Raw genomic sequence first — 22,444 nt, forward strand, 5'->3', positions numbered from 1 at the left:
TCAAATACTTTTATTCCATATTTTGTGGGGGTTTTTGTATTATTTGGGGTTTTGTTTACTAGTAGAGTTTTTATTTCATCCTCGGTTGATTCAGCAACATGCTCCACCATTTTGCTTTTCTCTACTTACGGTATATGAGCTGATAGCCTAGTTGTAGAGTAGCCAATCAGAGCGCGCGATTGCTCACATCCAGGGAATGTGAATAGAAATATATGAGAACTGGATTTTTTTTTGGAGGGGAGGGATTGGGTTTGTTTAATGGTATTATAAATTTTTGCTGTGTATTATCATCATACAACCAAAATTCCCCATGCTCACGTGTTTGGCCAAGCTCCATAAAATAACATTTACATTTCTAGTAAATCTTCAACAATTTGCAATTAAACCACCTCTAAAGAAGAGAATTAAAGAAACAGCAAAAAAGTAGTTGAACCAAATTACATCTGAAATATTGAGCTTCAAAACATAATGGCTTAATATGAAAGAATTCCAGAAGTCTAGAGCACTTTTTAGTGTACGTGACACTTGGACACTTGTTCATAAAATGAATTATTCAGTAACTCCTGTCAAACTACTAGAAAGGATGTAGTTACAAGACTGAGGAATGTAACTCTGGACCCGGTGACAGGTCCTAGGAGTTTAAACTTTTTCCAGAAGGTTTTTTGTTATTTTCCAGCTGCAGCAGCAGGATTGTTGGTGGTTTCGCAAGCTTTGCTAAACCTCTTGTGTTAAAATAACTGGACTGCCTTCTCCAAGCATTTGCTTACATGCAATACTGATTTAAAAATTGTCCTACATCAAATGACAGCTGTCTTCATGCTGTCTTAGGAACATTAATACTGCTCACACATGCTGCCTATCAATACTGAAGCATACATTCGATATCACTGGATATCATAAAACTGAATGTCATCACAAAGGGTTATGTCACGATACTTTTTTCTCCCTACTCTGCTTTGTAGCAGAACCCAAGCGTCCTTGTGTATGTGTTTGTGAACAGCACTATATAAATTAAACTTCTAAGAAAGAGATGTAAGAATTTTAATTTTATTATCCAATCAAACAACAGAGTTGGTCAGTGGTATAAAAGTACTGGCAATACCTAGAATTCCTACCTACAATATTCTAGGAAAGCAATCATGTGTTGTTATACTTATATAGTGTTAGACTGAATCAGCATGGGTCCTAGTTAACATTTTAACTAAGTTTGCTGTGTTTTCCTTCTTCATAAACACCTCATGCTGAAAAAAAATCCTTCAGATTATCTGGCAACATAAACTGTGATTGCATGTTTGCAACAGCGTACATACAAATTAAAATAATCAGCAAAGCCAGGAAGGATGGATCTGGTTGATCTGATAGCAGTGCTTGGGTCCCTGAGACACACATCGCTTGGTCCCCATGAGACAAGTATCTCTTATCTCATCCACATGCAATCATCCAAGCTGAGTTCAGAATGTATTTACCACCAAAGAGAGCAAAACAAATTTGTCTTTGTGTCCCCATCAACGACATCATCAGGTCATCATTTAATCACTGAGATTCAGCTGAAGCTTATATCCAAAGTGACCAAGTGCTCTGGACGTCTTTGGAATTCCTGTGGTTTTAACTCACTAGTGTAGAACCAAGAAGTGTCTTAAGAAATATAAGAAAAATAAATTACTAAAACTGTCAGAACAATTCTTACAGCTGCAGTAATACTGAATTTTACAGCTCATAACGGTATGATCCAGAGCAATGTCTCTTCTAAACCAAGCATTATTTCCATTACATATTATTAATTTAGATACTAATTGCATACTAACTTCCTTAATGTTACACAACATTTAACCCCTGAAACTCATAGATCGTCCTAAAGAGCATTATTCCATAACTACATCCAAATTGCTGAGACATACATGTCAACCTATACGGATTGTCCGGAAATTATACGGATTTTAGCTCATTTCAAGGGCATATGGGCGTATAAACAAAGTCTTATGGATTTTCAGTATTTTCTGACCTAAATTTATTTTGTGTATCTTACTTGAACATCATCAGCTGATCGTCGCAAAAACATACAAAAGCTCGATTTATAGACAAAGAACAGCGTGTATGCAGGGGCAGATAACCCAGACTATGTGAAACCGGATGTTTATTCCTCAAGCCTCGTGCAGTATCGCGACTGCGAGACTTCGCTCGTTCCGGTCATGCGCACGATCTGCATTTAAACGCGCCAAACGGTCATTGTTCGAACGATTTTCTCATTGTTTACACCTGAGAGATTTTGAATAGCGTCTGCTGAGTGAAAGAATGGGAACATCGAGAAAGAAAATGAGATACGGCGGGCGGTATCTTCCTGAATGGAAGGAGACATTTAATGGTGTCGTTGTTCAGGCGAAAAATGAGGAGTACGCGCACTGCACAGTTTGTGTGCGAGATATAAAAGTTGCGGCGTCTGGAGTTTACGACGTGAGGGAACACATGAGGTCCAAACTACATCAGCAAAATTTGCACCAGAAACAGAATCAGCCGCAAATGACGATGTTTGCAAAGCCTAAGACCGATGATCAACCAACAAGTGTAATAAGAGCAGAAGTTACGATCTGTAATTTTATTGCTCAGCACAATTTGCCGCTAGCCGTTGCGGACCACCTGACAGAACTGTTGCCGCGAATTTGCACGGACAGTACGATTGCGAAATCTATCAGCTGTAGGCGCACCAAAACAACGCAAATAATCAAAAAGAGCTCGGCCCCCGAAGCTACACTACCGATCATCCAGCACTGCCGGACGTCGCCATTTTCCTTGATGATCGCGAATCCAATGACAAAAAGACGGACAAGCGACTGGCCGTTTTGGTGCGGATCTTCGACAAAAACAGAGGGGCGAAGTCAAGAATCATAGATATGCCCATGTGCAATATCGGCACGGACGAGGCGATTTTCGACATGCTAGACGAAGTTCTCAGGCAAGTTATATTTACTTATTTATTTATAAAGTTTGGTGCGATTCGAAGGCTATAAGGATTTTATGTTGATTTTATGGATTTCTTCCTCTGATACTACAGGTGGACGCCCAAAGGGGTTGACATGCATGCTGAGATGTAAGTAGTTATGTGAGTGAGGAATGTCAGTTCAGACCTATATTCTTTCCTTCACACATCTGTAAGTACTGTGCATGTAAGAAAAGAAAGAAGGGGACAAGAGAGAGAAAGAGAGAGAGAGACTTAACATCAAAGCCACATGCAACCACACTTCTCCTGAGTCAGCGAAATGGCACAGAAAAACTATTACTATGGAGATATCTGTTTATGTATAAACATCAAAGCATCTAAAATTGCTGTTTCCACAAACCGACTCAGTTCTCCGGAGAATTTGCAAATGCAAGTATGTTATAGGTAAAATTTCATAAATATAATGCTATGCTTTTGTTAATATTGCACATATTTGCATTTATGGGATGAAAAATATGCAGGTAGAAGTGTCCAGAACATCAGAAACAAAGTAGTCAGTGAACGCTGGGTTAAAATGTTAACTAGAACCCATGCTGATTCAGCTATATCAGTATCGCAACACATAACGCTTTCCTAGAATATTGTAGGTAGGTATTCTAGGTATTGCCACTACTTTTACAACACTGACCAACTCAGTTTGATTGGATAGTAACATTTAAATAATATCGGCTGGTGTTGAGTGAACTTGTCTTCGACTCGTTCAATATCATGCTAGCTGAATGGAATATATCTGATATACAACGAAAAAAAAGCCATCCAATATTATTATTATTATTGTTATACATACACATTCCTTTCGGGTCTTCAGTGTGTCTTTCTCTTTCAAAATTCTCTCAAAATTTTCCGTATTTAACGACGCAAACCTGGCGGCCATGTTTGTGTACAAATTGTTACAGTCGCTCGCTGTGTCTCCGACGTGTCCTGTCATGTTGTCTTGACAACCATGCAATATCGTAAACCATATTCAACGCTCTTCTTCCATTGGGTAGAGTGACGTAATACATGTAGGATAAGTGATATGATAACAATATTGCATGCTATCAAACCAAATGAATGAAACCAGCTAGAAGGGAATCAAATACATGTTTTATTCCATCGAAAAAGTGTCCTGTACATATAAGTATTATTATTCATTCATTCATTCATTTTCTATACCACTTATCCATTGCAGGTCTTTGGGGAAGTTGGAGCCAATCCCAGCTGACACTGAATGAGAGGCGGGGTACATCCGTCACCCCCTGTATAATACATTCTCCCATCAGAGGAGCATGTTTAGTGGCAGACTTCTGTCGCTGTCATGCTTAACAGACAGGTTGAGGATGTCCTTTTAGACTGGTACCAAAATTCAAAAAAGTGCTTATTTAAGGAGTTAAAGGCATTTTTGAGACAAAGTCGGCAAACAGTCTTATTTTGTCAATTTGGGTGTGCCGAATTCAAATCTGCAATATGCCGAGCTCTATCTGACCTCTGTTGACCTCTAGAGGTCATTGAACTTTGGGCCTGTAAACGTCTCAGTTGAACCCAGTTTCTCAGCTTTCTAAGGAATGAAATGTACTAAAATGATTAATGAAGTTAGCAAATGGCCTTGTTTGTTAAATGTTTGGGTGCTGAATCCATTTTTCATTTGTAAAACGACATATGACCTCTGATAACCTCAAGGTCATTAAACCTGGCCTATAGGCCTATGCATTTAACGGCATTTTTAAACTGACTTTACTCCCCCAAAAAGAATATGAACAGACAAAAAACAAATAGAAAGGAACAAATACAACATTAAATGCCAGTTCATGTACATGTGACTTACTTTTCACAATGAGAATGCCTAGGCGATCACCTTACATAACATTGCATTACATTTAGCGGTTATCAAAGCTACTGAAAAAAGGACAGATTCAGCAGCAGACAAAATGTGGGGGCATACAGGGTATACAGGTTAATCAGGGTTAGTGTATATGAGAGTTTTTTTTCTTTGTTGTTTGTTTTTTGTTTTGTTTTGTTTTAAACAGGGTAAAGCCTTTACAAAAAACAAACAGTTTACAGGCCCAAAGTTCAATGACCTCTAGAGGTCAACAGAGGTCAGATAGAGCTCGGCATATTGCAGATTTGAATTCGGCACACCCAAATTGACAAAATAAGAAGGTTTGCCGACTTTGTCTCAAAAATGCCTTTGGGTGTCACAATTCTGGATTTTGGTACCAGTCTATTTGTTCCCCAGGGCCATCCAGCTGTTCAACTCAACACAGAAGGGGAGGGTGAAATTGACTTTTGGGCATGAGTCCGCCTCACTCTGTCCCCACCACACCATGCATGCCAGCCTATACGCAGACTGTCTTTTTTTTCTTTTACTGGCTACATTAGCCCCTATGTACAACCTTTTTTTTTAATTCTAGTATTTGTTTATGGGTATTTAATATTTAAGGATTTGTATAGGGGCAGCATAGTGGTGTAGTGGTTAGCACTGTCACCTCACAGCAAGAAGGTTCTGGGTTCGAGCCCAGCAGCCGACGAGAGCCTTTCTGTGTGGAGTTTGCATGTTTTCCCCGTGTCCGCGTGGGTTTCCTCCGGGTGCTCCGGTTTCCCCCACAGTCCAAAGACATGCAGGTTAGGTTAACTGGTGACTCTAAATTGACCGTAGGTGTGAATGTGAGTGTGAATGGTTGTCTGTGTCTATGGCTACGTTTACATTAGACCGTATCTGTCTTGTTTTCTTCGCGGATGCACTGTCCGTTTACATTAAACTGCCTGGAAACGCCGGGAAACGGGAATCCGCCAGCGTCCACGTATTCAATCCAGATCGTGTCAGCTCCGGTGCTGTGTAAACATTGAGAATACGCGGATACGCTGTGCTGAGCTCTAGCTGGCGTCTCATTGGACAACGTCACTGTGACATCCACCTTCCTGATTCGCTGGCGTTGGTCATGTGACGCGACTGCTGAAAAACGGCGCGGACTTCCACCTTGTATCACCTTTCATTAAAGAGTATAAAAGTATGTAAATACTGCAAATACTGATGCAAATACTGCCCATTGTGTAGTTATGATTGTCTTTAGGCTTGCCATCCTTCCACTTGCAAGTGATATGCGCTGGGATCACACACACAGCGGCTCAGTCCCGAATCACAGCTTGTTCACTTCACTCGTGTGCTCTGTGAGCTGCGCAAGGCTGGAGTGTGCACCCTCCAGAGGGCACTTGCTGTTCAGGGCGGAGTGATTTGGAGCGCAGGATGCCTGCGGAGCCGAGCGTATCCGTGTATTGGTGTTGTTGTGTGCACGCAAATCGTGTATTGGTGTTGCTGTGTGCACACTAATCGTTTTAAAAACATTAATCTGATGATCCGCTGATACGGTCTAATGTAAACATGGGCTATGTGTCAGCCCTGTGATGACCTGGCAACTTGTCCAGGGTGTACCCTGCCTCTCGCCCATAGTCAGCTGGGATAGGCTCCAGCTTGCCTGCGACCCTGTACAGGATAAGTGGCTACAGATAATGGATGGATCGATGGATCAACGGATGGATTTGTATAGTTAATTTCTATTGCTGAACCTATAGAACAACTATAGAACATTTATATTGTTGTTTATATTCTATTCTACCGTACCATAGCATCCTACTGAACCACTTCCACTATGCATACCGCTTAGAATCTTTGATGACCTCACAATTGTTTTCTGTGAGGGTTTTACTTATTATTATGGCATTTATTCAACTTCAGAATGCATACAAAAACTCTCCAATAGGGCAACCAGCGTAACCTATTGGACTATATCAAATTTGCAATCCAAAATGTCAAAATCTAAAACTTAACCTACTATATTTACCATGAATCTTCAAAAAAGGCCAAATTGCATCTCAAAAAGAAAAGCTTATAAACAATAACAACAAAATAATGCAAACCATTAACTTTGACTCCCTATGTACTATGCTTGTGATTGCGAATTCATATTTATCCGAGTTGAATGGCTTATGACATGTTCTTAAACGTCCTAGCAATGTTCAATGTATTATTAAACATCCTAGCAATTTATTATTATTATTATTATTATTTTCTTCTTGCATATGTGTGTGTGTCATATAAGCTCCTGGATGCCTTAATTTCCTTTGGGATAAATAAAGTATCTATCTATCTATCCTAGACAGGTTGCCAATCCATCACAGCTATTCACACCTATGGGCAATTAAGAGTAGCCAATTGAACGAATCTGCATGTCTTCAGACCGTGGGAGGAAACCCACACAGGAACGAAGAGAACATGCAAACTCCACACAAACTCCATTCAGCCTTGGGGCTTGAACCCAGAACATTCTTGTTGTCAGGCGACAGCGCTAACCACTGCACCACCATTTACTATAACAGCAACAACATACAAGCACTAGTATGATGGTTCACATGTATTTATTAGACCTCCACCACGCTATAAATACTGCCTACTAGTATTCTGCCTTCCCCAAAACTCCATTGCCACCTATGGAACAAACCCAGAAAAAACAAGCATTCTGCAGAACCGCCTGCAGCAAAGTTCCCCAACAAAATGTGCTCCAACATGTACGCTGATGCCTCCTATAATCCTGCAGAATATGACATGTAGCCTCATATTTGTGCTCACGGTACTGAAATGCACCCGTACAATTCCAGTAAGCCTCCGAGAACCTCAGGAACAAAAATGAGCATGTCACTGATCACGGAAATCCACAGAAATGTACATTACATCTGAATGCACAAAAACAGTGTCACATTTATTGCACTTCTGACTGTAGCTCATCACTCCAGCTCTTGTACCTAGATGTGGCTCTTTCTCTCTGTATGTGAGTGTGTGTATGTTTGTAATACACACAAGTACTACCTCTCAGCTTATTTATGGCTTTATGTACTGTATGTATGCATGTCTCTGTTCTAGTTCTACACCTGTATCTCTGTCGGCTCCTTTTACAGCTTGGATTGTGCTCTATTTTCCTGGTATAGTAAGCAACATCTGGATAAAAATCAACCTGCCAAATCAATAAAGCTGAACTATAAAACTGTAAAACTAAGTTTTAGGGTTTGCATCATTGAAAGATCAGTTTAAAAAAAAAAAGTTTAATCAGCTCATTTCAGGAGTAACGATTTGTATTCATGCAAATTTGAAAGTTGGTACAGGAAAAAAAAGAAGCCACACTTAAAATCTGTCATATTAATTATTCAGGGTTTGATTATTTTAGGGGACGCGAAATTAAAACCAGTGTTGGGTAAGAGTCAGTGAACTAATTTTAACCTCCTAGGGCTTAGCGGTCACATGCGTGGACAGCACTTTATGGAAATTCAGAACAAGAATCCACATATGTGGACATACTTTTTCTCTAAAAGTACATCTTATCAAAAGATGATGCTTAGTTTTTATTCCAATCAGGTTCTAATAAGCCCAAATAGCAAAGAGAAATAAAAAAATGCATGTAAAAAAACAGCTTGGGCCTTAGGAGGTTAATGTCGTAAATCAGAATTACAACAGTTGAGGAATAAGGATTTTAAATAGCAATTTGAAGGTCAGAGTCGAGGGCTGACTTTTAGGGAAGAAAAGGAAAAAATTATTGCTTAACTTCCGCCTGGTGTCCCTTTTTTTGGTTGATGTTTAGAAATCTTAAATGTAAATCGTGAGAAAGTACATGCTTATGCAACATGCATATCATTCTGTATCATAGTGTTTCCACACGGCCTGCAGTATTACACCAGAGCCGATGTGCTGAAACACTACAATCAAGTTGAATGAACTGTTATACAATGCTTAAACAGTGTTTAGGTGTATTTTTAGTGACAAATAGAGTAGGTGTTTATTCACCACTGTTTCCCAACCTAAATGACCTGCATACATGCAAGTTCACTTGTTGAAGGACTTTGATCTCATGAATTCTCTCTCTGTGTGTGTGTGTGTGTGTGTGTGTGTGTGTGTGTGTGTGTGTGTGTGTGTGTGTGTGTGTGTGTGTGTGGTATATTTGGGCTCCATATACATAATTAAACACTGAATGTATTCATTCAACCCTGGATCTTTTACTGTAACCTGAGTGTACAACTTATTGAACACGGCACAAATGAATGCAGCGTTCACTTACTTGCTCTTTGCGCCGCTCATTTCTGAAACGGGACAAGAAGTCGGATTCACTCCAGCTGTTCTTCTTCTGACAGTTCTACGACAAGCAAAAAAAAATAAAAAATACTTTTGATACTTTTGTGAAACTTCTTTTAAACTTTAAGAGCTTTAAAATCACTCGAAAACGAAAGAAAACGCATGCAGAGGTTATTATAATAGATCAGGGCTATAATATTCTAGTGAGGAAAACGTTCACAGGAACTAAAGAGGAGAACAAGAAAAGTGGGAGGAATAGAAGATGAAGAATATACATTTATATCTATATTAAGATAAAAAAAAATTTACCTTCCGTTTTTGTTTTGTTTTTTGGGTTTTTCCCCTTTTGTTCCGTAGACCTTTATGTGGGGATGCGAACGCACACCGTTCCGCTAAAGCGCGTGAAGCCTCGGCAGCTCGGGTTCATATTTGAAGTGTCATTCAGCCGAAAACGTCACGCCAGAAGTGAGACGTCATTAAAAAAAAACAGCTCACCTGTGGTGTGATGATCCTGAACAACAGACTCAGTGTGTGTTCTTTAAGGAAGGAAAGAAGGAAGGAAGAGTGAACTCGGAACCACACAGCACTCTCACACTGACCGTTATATTCTTCTTCTTTTTTCTTATGCTCACTTCTATGTAAACAGCCTTCTCTGCCTTGGCGTTGGATATTAGCCCTGTATTCTGCACTCATTGACACTGTTCATTTTTACGCACGAGACACAGCGACCCCTATCGGAGACAATATTTAATTCAATGCAATATCGATACCGTAGATTCTTTAAAGAAAGAAAGCACAACTTTATTCATCACACACTTGTGAAATTTTCTCTCTGCATTTAACCCATCTGAAGCAGTGAACACACGCATGCCCAGAGCAGTGGGCAGCCATGCTAACAGCGCCCAGGGAGCAGTTGCCTCGCTCAAGGGCACCTCAGCCCAAGGCCATCCCATATTAACCTAACCTAACTGCATGTCTTTGGATTGTGGGGGAAACCGGAGCACCCGGAAGAAACCCACACAGACACAGGAAGAACATGCAGACACCACACAGAAAGGCCCTTGCCGGCCACTGGGTTCGAACCCAGAACCTTCTTGCTGTGAGGCGACCGTGCTAACCACTACACCACTCGTTGCACATTACCATACAACGAAACACTATTTGAGGGCTCAGATCACAGCAGCATATATAATAAATAAATAAATAAATAATATAGGGCGGCACGGTGGTGTAGTGGTTAGCGCTGTTGCCTCACAGCAAGAAGGTCCGGGTTCGAGCCCTGTGGCCGATGAGGGCCTTTCTGTGTGGAGTTTGCATGTTCTCCCCGTGTCCGCGTGGGTTTCGTCCGGGTGCTCCGGCTTCCCCCACAGTCCAAAGACATGCAGGTTAGGTTAACTGGTGACTCTAAATTGACCGTAGATGTGAATGTGAGTGTGAATGGTTGTCTGTGTCTATGTGTCAGCCCTGTGATGACCTGGCGACTTGTCCAGGGTGTACCCCGCCTTTCGCCCGTAGTCAGCTGGGATAGGCTCCAGCTTGCCTGCGACCCTGTAGAAGGATAAAGGGGCTACAGATAATGAGATGAGATGAGATAAATAATATACATAACATTTTAAAATCACTCCAATGGTGAACCACTCCAACGCATCTTCAACCTCAGCCTGCAGCTGGGGAGAGTGCCAACCCTCTGGAAGACATCATGTACCGGTATCATTCCAGTTCCCAAAAAGAATTGGCCCAGCGAGCTGAACGACTTCCGACTGGTGGTGCTCACTTCACATCTGATGAAGACGTTGGAGCAGCTCTTCTTCAGCCTCCTCAGACCTTAGGTACAACATGCCCAGGACTGTCTGCAGTTTGCATACTGGGCAGGTGTTGGTGTGGAAGACGCCATCCTCTACCTGCTACACCGAGCCCACTTGCATCTGTATAAGGGAAATGGCACAGTGAGGATCCTCTTCTTGGACTTCTTGAGTGCCTTCAACACCATCCAGCCCCTACTGCTTCAGGACAAACTGAACAGGATGCGAGTGGACCCCTGCCTGGTCACCTGGATCTCCAGCTACCTCACTGATAGGCCGCAGTACGTCAGGCTGAAGGACATCACGTCTGACACTGTAATTAGCAGCACCGGAGCACCCCAGGGCACGGTGCTGGCCCCTCTTCTCTTCACCCTGTACACCACGGACTTCTGCTACAACTCGGAGCTGTGTCACATTCAGAGGTTTGCCGATGACACAGCCACCGTTGGGTGTATCAGTGACGACAGAGAGGAGGAGTATAGGAGCCTGGTGAGGGACTTTGCTATGTGGTGCAACAGGAACCATCTGCAGCTCAACACCTCGAAGACCAAGGAGCTGGTCATTGATTTTGGGAGGTCCAGACCAAGGTCACAACCAGTTCTGATCGAGAGAGTCGAGGTGGAGGCTGTGGACTCCTACAAGTACCTCAGGCTGTGGCTGGACAGCAAGCTGGACTGGACTTGCAACACCAATCACTTATACAGGAAGGGACAGAGCAGGCTATACTTCCTTAGGAGGCTGCGGTCCTTTAACATCTGCAGGAAACTCCTGTGGATGTTCTATCAGTCTGTGGTCGCCAGTGTCCTGTTTTACACCGTGGTGTGCTGGGGGGGCAGCACATCCAAGAAGGACACATCCAGGCTGGACAAACTGATCAGGCGGGCCGGCTCTGTGGTCAGCATGAAGCTGGACTCTCTGGTGATGGTGGCAGAGAAGAGGTCTATGGAGAAACTATTGAACATCATGGACGATGCCAGTCAGCCTCTGCACACCGTCATCAGCAATCAGAGGAGCCTGTTCAGTGACAGAATGCTCCTTCCCAAGTGCAGGACGAACAGATTCAAAAACTCCTTTGTCCTTCATGCCATCAGACTGTACAATTCCTCTCTGGGGGGGGAGGAGGGGTAACAGGAGGACAGAGGACGGGAAGGAGCAGCAGCCTAGCCTAGCCTAACAATAAGCAATACCAGACAATGTGCGATATAATGTGCAATATAAAGTGCAATATCTTTCCTGCTTCCCCCCCACATACACCCACTTACCCTAACCCCACTTCTCCCCCTTTCCCCCCTCCCCCTTCCTCTCTTCCCCATATCTTATTCTTTTATATTTGTATATGTAAATACTTAAGTTATTTTAATTTATCTAGAAGTTTTTCTCTATTTCTTTTCTCTGTTTATCTGTAATGATGCTGCTGGAATTTTAATTTCCCTGAGGGAACCCTCTCAAAGGGATCAATAAAGTTTTATCTAATCTAAAAAGCAGCATACTGGCAGCAGTATAAATTGCAGTATGTAATTATTCAATGGGATGTAGTGGTTTGCACTGTCGCCTCACAGCAAGAAGGTCCTGGGTTTGATCCCAGCGGCCAGCGAGGGCCTTTCTGTGTGGAGTTTGCATGTTCTTCCCGTGTCTGTGTGGGTTTCCTCCAGGTGCTTCGGTTTCCCCCAAAGGCATGCAGGTTAGGCTAATTGGTGGCTCTAAATTGACCGTGAGTGTGAATGGTTGTCTGTGTCTATGTGTTAGCCCTGCGATGACCTGGTGACTTGTCCAGGGTGTACCTCGCCTCTTGCCCATAGTGAATGAATGAATGAATGAATTTATTTATTTCGAACATGTATAAAAATGTATGTAACTATTTGTACATACAAAAGAAAGAAAATGAAAAAAGTGACAAAAAAAGAATAAATAAAATAACATAAAAAGCTAAGACATTACAGTACACCGCACATTGTTCAAAAAAGGAGTGGGAAGAAGTACAATACTTTTTTTTTTATTTCCCACCCCTTTTTAACTACCCCGAAATCCAAACTACATTAATACACCTATAAAAATATATACCATATATACACTTCATGATAATCCATATAAATATATAATTACAAAAATAAATATATACTACATACCATATCCATATATATATATATATATATATATATATATATATATATATATATATATATATATATATACACACATATACATACACACACACATATTATATATATACACACACATATATACATATACATACATACATACATATATACATATATACATACACATATACATACATATATATATATATATATATATATATATATATATATATATATATATATATATATACATATATACATATATACATTTACACACATATATACATACATACACATACACTTCATAAATATCTATATAAATATTTAGTTACAAAATTAAATATATACTTCATTCCATATATACACTTCATAAATATCTATATAAATATATAATTACAAAAAATATATATATATACTTTATACCATATATACACTTCATAAATATCTATATAAATATATAATTACAAAAATAAATATCTACTACATACCTATCCCTGTAAATATGAAGATATCTATCCCATAAATAAATATATACCATATACTAAGTTAGTTCTAATATAACAATCAACCCTATTCTATTTATAGATTTATCCCTCATCATCCTCCATTAACATACTTCCTCTTCAATATACTTATTTAAAAATATTTTTTGTACCTTTTTTTAAACAGATTTATATTTGCACTTTGTTTTATTTCTGTCTCCAGTCTGTTCCATAAAGTCACCCCACAGCTCGATACGCACATACTCTTCATATTTGTTCGAACCTTTGGTTTTTTAAAATTTAGGTCTCCCCTTAGATTATATCCCCCCCTCTCTCTCACTAAACATTCCTTGTATATTTTTCGGCAATAGATTATTTCTTGCTTTGTACATTATTTGTGCTGTTCTGAATTTGACCAGATCCATAAATTTCAACATGTGTGATTTTATGAATAGTGAGTTTGTATGTTCTCTGTATCCTGTTTTGTTTATTGTCCTTATTGCTCTTTTCTGTATTGTACATATCGGCTGCAGAGTGGTTTTGTAGGTGTTTCCCCAGACTTCGACACAATAAGTCAGATATGGCAAAAATAATGAGTAATATAGAGTATGCAAAGATTTACAATCAAGAATATATTTTGTTTTCCACAGAATTGCCGAGCACTTTGCCAGTTTTGCTCGTACATATCCTACATGAGGTTTCCAGCAGACTTTAGGATCCAAAATCACACCAAGAAATTTAATTTCCTGTACCATTTCTATCTTAGTATTGTCTATTATCAATTCTACATTACAATCTATTTTGTGTCTCCCAAACAACATAATTTTTGTTTTGCTTAGATTTAATGATAATTTATTTTTGTCAAACCATAGTTTTAGTTTATTTATTTCAGTTGTGATTATCTCTAAAGTCTGCTGCAAATTCTCACCGGAACAAAAAATATTGGTGTCATCTGCAAACAAAACAAATTTCAGTACTTGCGAAATTGTACATATGTAATTTATATATATTATGAATAATTTCAGACCTAATATTGACCCCTGTGGTACCCCGCATGTAGTGTTCATGAAATCAGATTTATGGTCACCTATCTGCACAAACTGTTGCCTGTTTCTTAGATAGCTCGACAGCCAACTCCACCCCACTCCCCTAACAGCACACTTTTCTAGTTTACTTAATAATATACTATGATCAATAGTATCAAATGCTTTTTTTAGGTCCACAAATACTCCAATTGCTATTTTTTTATTGTCTATACATTTTGTGATTTCCTCTATTAGTTCCATTAGTGCCATCGATGTTGATCTGTCCGTTCTGAATCCATATTGACTGTCCGTAAGGAGGTTGTGTTTTTCAATGAATTTGTCCAATCTATCTGAAAAAAGTTTTTCGAGTATTTTGGAGAATTGGGGGAGTAAAGAAACAGGCCTGTAGTTTGTGAAATGGTGTCTATCTCCATTTTTAAACAATGGTATCACTTTTGCAATTTTCATTTTGTCTGGAAATGTACCTGATTGAAAAGATAAATTGCAGATGTGGGTGAGTGGTTTCACAATTCCCTCAATAACTGTCTTTACTGTTAACATGTCTATATCATTCCAGTCTGCAGAAGTTTTGTTTTTACATTTTCTTACAATTTGGATAATTTCTTCCTCATCAGTTGCAGTTAGAAAAATTGTACTTGGATTTCTGTCCCCCATATCTTCTATGTCCCCACATTGTGTTGTCTCGGGTTCCTTTATTTTTGCCGCTAAATCTGGTCCCACATTTACAAAGAATTGATTAAAACCATTCACCACATCCTCCATATTATTTATGGTCTTATCATTTTCAGTGTAGTACTCCGGGTAATTTGTAGTTTTGGATCCATTTCTCACAATACCATTTAGTACAGTCCATATACCTTTAATATTGTTTTTATTTTTCTCCACTAATTTATTATAATAGTCTTTCTTACATATCCTTATAATATTAGTTAATTTATTTTTATATTTTTTATATTTTTCCTCTGCCTCTATAGTTCGATGCTTTAAGAATTGTCTGTATAATATATTTTTCTTTTTGCAGGCATTTTGTAGCCCCTTGGTGACCCACAGACTATTTGTATATTTATGTATATTACTGTATTTCTTTATAGGACAATTTTTATTCTATAGTTCATTGAATATTATTAAAAATTCCTCATATGCTTTATCAACATCTTTTTCTTTATAAACTACATTCCAGTCCTGTATTATTAAATCATTTTTTAGTGCAATCATGGTTTCTTCAGTTTTCACTCTTATATATTTATAATTTTTAGTATCCTTTTTCTTGCTATAATTACAGTAATATACATTAAAAATAGGTAGGTGGTCACTGATGTCTGTTAATAGTAGTCCACTCTCTATATTATTTTCCAGGATATTAGTAAATATATTATCTATTAAAGTGGTGCTGTGAGAAGTGATCCTGCTTGGTCTAGTAATAGTTGGATACAGTCCCATACTGAACCTTGAGTTAATTAACTCTTCTGTCATTTTGTGTTTCTTATGATTAAAGAGGTCAATGTTAAAATCACCACAGATGTACATGACCTTCTGAGTTGATTTTATAAACATACTTTCCATCCAATCTATAAAAACTTCTATGCTTGATCCAGGAGATCTGTACATACAGCTCACCATTATATTTTTCATTTTTTCACAACATATTTCTATTGTAATACACTCCATCCAATCATCAACAGCTACCGTCATTTTATTATTAATTTTATATTCCAAACTATTATCAACATATATTGCCACTCCCCCTCCTCTTTTGTTCTTTCTATTCACATCACATCACATTATCTCTAGCCGCTTTATCCTTCTACAGGGTCGCAGGCAAGCTGGAGCCTATCCCAGCTGACTACAGGCGAAAGGTGGGGTACACCCTGGACAAGTCGCCAGGTCATCACAGGGCTGACACATAGACACAGACAACCACTCACACTCACATTCACACCTACGGTCAATTCAGAGTCACCAGTTAACCTAACCTGCATGTCTTTGGACTGTGGGGGAAACCGGAGCACCCGGAGGAAACCCACGCAGACACGGGGAGAACATGCAAACTCCGCACAGAAAGGCCCTCGCCGGCCCCGGGGCTCGAACCCAGGACCTTCTTGCTGTGAGGCGACAGCGCTAACCACTACACCACCGTGCCGCCGGTTCTTTCTATTGATATAATTTAATTCATACCCGTTCAACTCAAAATCTACTCCCATCTCATCGTTGATCCAAGTTTCTGATATGGCTATTATATTGAATGGAGTATTGAACTGACTGAGATATTCCTTCATTTTATGGAAATTGGCATACAGACTTCTGGTATTGAAATGAATAATTGATATCTTATTTCCGTCTCTGATCTTTGCATTGTATTGATATTCAGTGTAGTACCGGCAGCTGATATTGATATTGCTGAAAAGATTATTTTCCGGATCAATATTATTTTCCATATTTTGTATTTTGTGCTCAGTATAATGGAAAGTGTCCAGTTGTTGTGTCCAGTGTCCAGTGTCCAATCCTTGTGTCATGATTGTAAATTGCTTTGATTGGCTCCCTCAGAATTTGTCCAGTTCCCCAATATCTCGGATGACCAAGATCTTGGCCTCTTCTGGAGATCCCTTCAGCTTGATGAAAATCTTGCAGTTTTGTGTCCAAGTGTTCTGGATTTTCCCCTGTTTCCTTAGTAGTCTCGCCTTTTTTGCAATATCTGCATTTTTTTTGTTAAGTGCTCATTTAAAAACACATCTGAGCCTTTCAGTTTCTTCCCTTGTTTTAACAGTTGCATCTTATGCTTTCTGTTGGCAAATCGCATTATTACCACCGGTTTGCCTGTGTTGCTTCTCCGTGGGAGAGGGTGACATGCTTCGATGTTATTGCTTTTTACCTCAATCCCCTTGGAGTGCAGGAATGCTAACACCTGTTTCTCCACAGAGTTAGCATCCTCCTCATTCAGTTCCTCTCCATCTCTTCTCGCCACTGCTCCAGCATATGAGCGGGGTTGAATTTGCAGTCCGGTCACAATGATGTCATTTATCCGGGTGTACTGCTCCAGCTCCTCCACTTGGTTCTCGAGAATGGCGATCCTCTTTTCCTTCTCCTTGTTCTGCAGCCTCAGAGCTTTGACCTCTTCTACCAGGTCCAAGATGGTCTTCTGCTGCATCCTGACAGCAGAGATTTCTTCACCCAGAAAGTCGAGGGATTTTTTAATATCATCTATCTCCTCGACCGTAGGAGCTTTCTTCGGGGGCATTGCGTTGGTTGTTGTTACGCGGCCCGTTCCCGCGCTACCTCTCGGCCTGTTCCCGCGCAGCCTCACTCCCGCGCAACCTCTCGGTCCGCTCTCGCGCAGCCTCACTCCCGCGCAACCTCTCGGTCCGCTCTCGCGCAGCCTCGCTCCCGCGCAACCTCTCGGCCCGCTCTCGCGCAGCCTCGCTCCCGTGCAACCTCTCGGCCCCTCAGCTGGGGTTTTTAAAGGGCCTTCTGGGTTATCGAAGTGAATATTAAAATCTCTGACAACTAAAGCTTTGTCTAAGGAAATAACCAGATCTGAGATAAAATCTGCAAATTCAGAAAGAAACTCAGAATATGGCCCCGGGGGCCTGTAAATAATAAGCAATGGAATTAACTGGGTAGACTTATTTTTCGAGGCTACATACATTATATGAGTATGAAGGACTTCAAATGTATTAAATTTATAACCAGGTTTTTGTGTTACACCTAGATAATCATTATAAATAACCGCGACGCCTCCTCCTCTGCCAGTTTGACGAGGCTGGTGTATATAACTGTATCCAGGACTCGCTTCATTTAATGCTATATATTCATTTGGCTTAATCCATGTTTCAGTTAAACAAAGTACATTAAACTCCTGATCAGTAATGAGTTCATTAACCATTAGCGCTTTAGATGTAAGAGATCTAATATTTAATAGCCCCACCTTTAGATCAAAGGTGCTGGCAGCAGATGTACAGTCAGTATGATCTAATTTTATATTGATTAGGTTACTGGAACAAACTCTCTGAATATTTCTACCTTTTTGTTGAGCTCGGGGAACAGACACAGTCTTGATGTAGTGGACCCTGAGTGACGACTCTGTGCAGCTAGCAGACAGTCGGTTTAGCCTGTTTGTCTGCTCCCTGGCCTTGGCTCTGGATTGTCAGAAATTAACTAGGCCTGTTCTGAGACTATGACCTATGCTGCAGGAAATAACAGCAGCACCTTCCCGAGTGGGATGGATACTGTCCCGGCCTAACAGCCAGCGCCCTGGCTCCCGGTATACACCTGACTAAAGCTGCTGGTGCCCCTAAAGGCTGAGCTAATTTCACGTGCCGTATGATAGAGTCCCCTATAACCACAGCTCTTTCAGGTTTCTCAGCGGGTGCATCACTAAGGAGAGCAAACCTGTTCGACACGTGATGCGGAGAGGAGTGGTGCTCCCGTGGGCGAGCCTCAGCGGTAGCTTTGGCTCTACGCTTATGCCGCCGAGCCGTCACCCATTCGCCCTGCTGTAAGTGCTCTAATGCCAGAGTTGGGGGATTACTAACTCCACCTAGGGCATCCAGACTTTCCTCTACAGAAACTACACTATTCTCATGCTCACTGACCTTCTCTAAAGTCTGGACACGCGCTTCTAGCACTGTAATCTTCTCCGTCAGAGAGCTAACTAATCTGCACTTATCACAAATAAAGCTATTGCTAGTGATGGAGGAAGAATGACTAAAAATCCTGCACTCAGCACACTGAACAGGCTGAAGGTGTGCCATGATGAAAAGATTCATGTACCTTAATCAAAGATCTGTTGATATTAAAGCAGATATTAAAGACATTGTCTGGGGTGAGTGCAGTCAGTCCTAATCTCTGTGGCTCTGTTTCTCAGCCTGGCAGAGTAAATTTGTTCCAGGGATTGGAGAGGGGTACTAATGATTTTAGATGCAGTCCTGATGATTCGTTGCAGATCTTTCCTCTCCTCTGAGGTGCAGCTGGAGAACCACACTATGTAACACTAGTGCATCTCAAACAGAATATCGTGAAAAAGTTCAGTATTTTTTCCATCAGTTATTTAAGAAAGTGATGTTTTAATATAGTCTAGACTCATTACATGTAAAATAAAGTGTTTCAACCATGTTTTATTTTAATTTTAATAATTATGGCCTGGGTGGGGGCGGCACGGTGGTGTAGTGGTTAGCGCTGTCGCCTCACAGCAAGAAGGTCCGGGTTCAAGCCCCGTGGCCAGTGAGGGCCTTTCTGTGTGGAGTTTGCATGTTCTCCCTGTGTCCGTGTGGGTTTTCTCCGGGTGCTCCAGTTTCCCCCACAGTCCAAAGACATGCAGGTTAGGTTAACTGGTGACTCTAAATTGACCGTAGGTGTGAATGTGTGTGAATGGTTGTCTGTGTCTATGTGTCAGCCCTGTGGTGACCTGGCGACTTGTCCAGGGTGTACCCCACCTTTCGCCCGTAGTCAGCTGGGATAGGCTCCAGCTTGCCTGCGACCCTGTAGAAGGATAAAGCGGCTAGAGATAATGAGATGAGAGGAGAGGAGATGGCCTGGGCGGCATGGTAGGGTAGTGGTCAGCACTGTTGCCTTAAAGCAAGAAGGTTCTGGGTTCGAGCCCAGCAGCTGATGGGGGCCTTTCTGTGTGGAGTTTGCAGTTCTCCCCGTGTCTGCTCCGGTTTCCCCCACAGTTCAAAGATATGCGGTTAGGTTAACATGGGGCAACCGTGGCCTGAAGGTTGGGCTGAAGTGCCCTTGAGCAAGGAACCTAACCCCCAACTGCTCCCCGGGCGCTGTAGCAGCTATGCCACTGCTCTGGGTATGTGTGTGTGGTCATTGCTCACTTGTATGTGCATGTGTGTGTTCACTGCTACTATAAATTGTCCATAGGTGTGAATAGTTGAGAGGAGAAAACCTTGATAATAATCCTGTAGAAGGTGGGAAACCACTACTGTAATATTCCCTAGAAACTCTGATGGACATCAGAGTGGCCATGTGACTGTAGTGACATGCCAAAAAGAGAGAAAGAAATATGGCCTACAAAAATCCCCAGTGTTGAATTAACACCCAGAGTGTTTATATATGTCCAATTGGTCACAAATTAACTCTGAAGGTGTTAATTCAACACTGGGGAATTTCCTGTGTACAAAAAAATTAAAAATTATCTAAAAATATTCAAGTATTACATTTCGAGTTTGAGTAAAACAGTATAAATGTAGTTTATCTCTCGGTCTAGTTCAGTACATGCAACCACAATCACGGGGAAGACTGCTGACTTGACAGTTGTCCATCAACATCCTCCATAAGGAGGATAAGCCACAGAAGGTCATTGCTGAAAAGGCTGGCTGGAAAAGGTGCACAAGCATCAGGGATGATCACAGTCTTGAGAGGATTGTCAAGAAAAGTTAATTCAAGAACTTGGGAGAGCTTCACAAGGAGTGGACTGAGGCTGGTGTCAGTGCATCAAGAGTCATCACTCACAGATGTTTTCAGGAAAGGGGCTACAACTGTCGCATTCCTAATATCAAGCTACTCCTGACCCATAGATAACGTCAGAAGCGTCTTACCTGGGCTCAGGAGAGAAAGAACTGGACTGTTGTTCAGTGGTCCAAGATCCTCTTTTCAGATGAAAGGAAATTTTGTATTTCGTTTGGAAATCAAGGTCCTAGAGTCTGGAAGAAGAGTGGAGAGGCACAGAATCCAAGGTGTTTGAAGTCCAGGGTGAAGTTTCCACAGTCTGTGATGATTTAGGGTGCCATGTCATCTGCTGGTGTTGGTCCACTGTGTTTTATCAAGTCAAAAGTCAACACAGCAGTCTACCGGGAGATTTTAGAGCACTTCATTGTTCCATCTGCTGATAAGCTTTATGGAGATGCTGATTTCCTTTTCCATCAGAACTTAGCACCTGCCCACAGTGCCAAAACTACTACCAAATGGTTTGCTGATCATGATATTACTATGCTTGACTGGCCACCCAACTCACCTGACCTGAACCCCATCTGTGAGAATCTGTGGGGTATTGTCAAGAGGATGATGAGAAACACCTGACCCAAAAATACAGACGAGCTGAAGGCCACTATCAAAGCAAACTGGGCTTCAAGAACACCTCAGCCGTGCCACAGGCTGAACGCCTCCATGCTGAACGCCTCCATGCCACACTGATGCAGTAATTTGTGGTAAAGGAGCCCCAATCAAGTATTGAGTGTCTAAATGAACATACTTTTCAGAAGTTGGACATTTCCATCTATCCATCCATCCATCCATCTATTATCTGTAGCCGCTTATCCTGTTCTACAGGGTCACAGGCAAGCTGGAGCCTATCCCAGCTGACTATGGGCAAGAGGCAGGGTACACCCTGAACAAGTCGCCAGATCATCGCAGGTTGGACATTTCTGTATTGTAAATCCTTTTTTGATTGATCTTAGGAAATATTCTAATAATTTCAGATACTGGATTTCTGATTTTCATGAGCTATAAGCCATAATTATCAGCATTAAAACAGAAAAAAGGCTTGAAATATTTCACTTTACATGTAATGAATATAGAATATGTGAAAGTTGACCTTTTTGAATTAAATTATGGAAAAATTAACTTTTTCATGATATTCTAATTGTTTGAGATGCACTAGTATATATAGGTATACAAAAGGAATTTTTGTATAGTCTTTGACAGGAACAAAAGGTTTATTAGTGCAAAGAGTTTATTAGATTCATTAAAATGCTTAGATTAGGCTGTTTAAGTGTCAAATGTTTAACAAGTTAAAACAGACATGCTCATCTTTATGACTGTCATCCATCTTGGACTGAGAGAGAGAATATGAAGAGAGTAAAATAAACTGGAATAAATATTTGTCTTACGTTAGAGTTATAATCTCATGACTCAACAGGCAAGTGGCCAGAGTTATTTATGTCTTATGTTTTCCCAAGAATCTTAAATCAATTGTCAGTCTAT

At 40.7% G+C, this 22,444-nt stretch overlaps 1 protein-coding gene across 2 annotated transcripts in view; it reads right to left on the bottom strand.

Annotated features, from left to right (window-relative positions):
- The window catches only part of slc4a4a (solute carrier family 4 member 4a), a 132,277-nt gene extending 122,589 nt beyond the window's left edge, over positions 1-9,688 (bottom strand). For both annotated transcript variants that reach the window (XM_060907225.1, XM_060907223.1), the window contains exons 1-2: positions 9,399-9,688; positions 9,076-9,150 (exon numbers count right to left, since the gene is read on the bottom strand). In XM_060907225.1, coding sequence (XP_060763208.1) covers positions 9,076-9,095 — 20 coding nt within the window. In that variant the 5' untranslated portion in view covers positions 9,096-9,150; positions 9,399-9,688. The remainder of the gene's footprint in view (positions 1-9,075; positions 9,151-9,398) is intronic.
- Between the last annotated feature and the right edge of the window lie 12,756 nt (positions 9,689-22,444).

Source organism: Neoarius graeffei, chromosome 24 (assembly GCF_027579695.1).
Source record: "Neoarius graeffei isolate fNeoGra1 chromosome 24, fNeoGra1.pri, whole genome shotgun sequence".
Classification (NCBI taxonomy): Eukaryota; Metazoa; Chordata; class Actinopteri; order Siluriformes; family Ariidae; genus Neoarius; species Neoarius graeffei.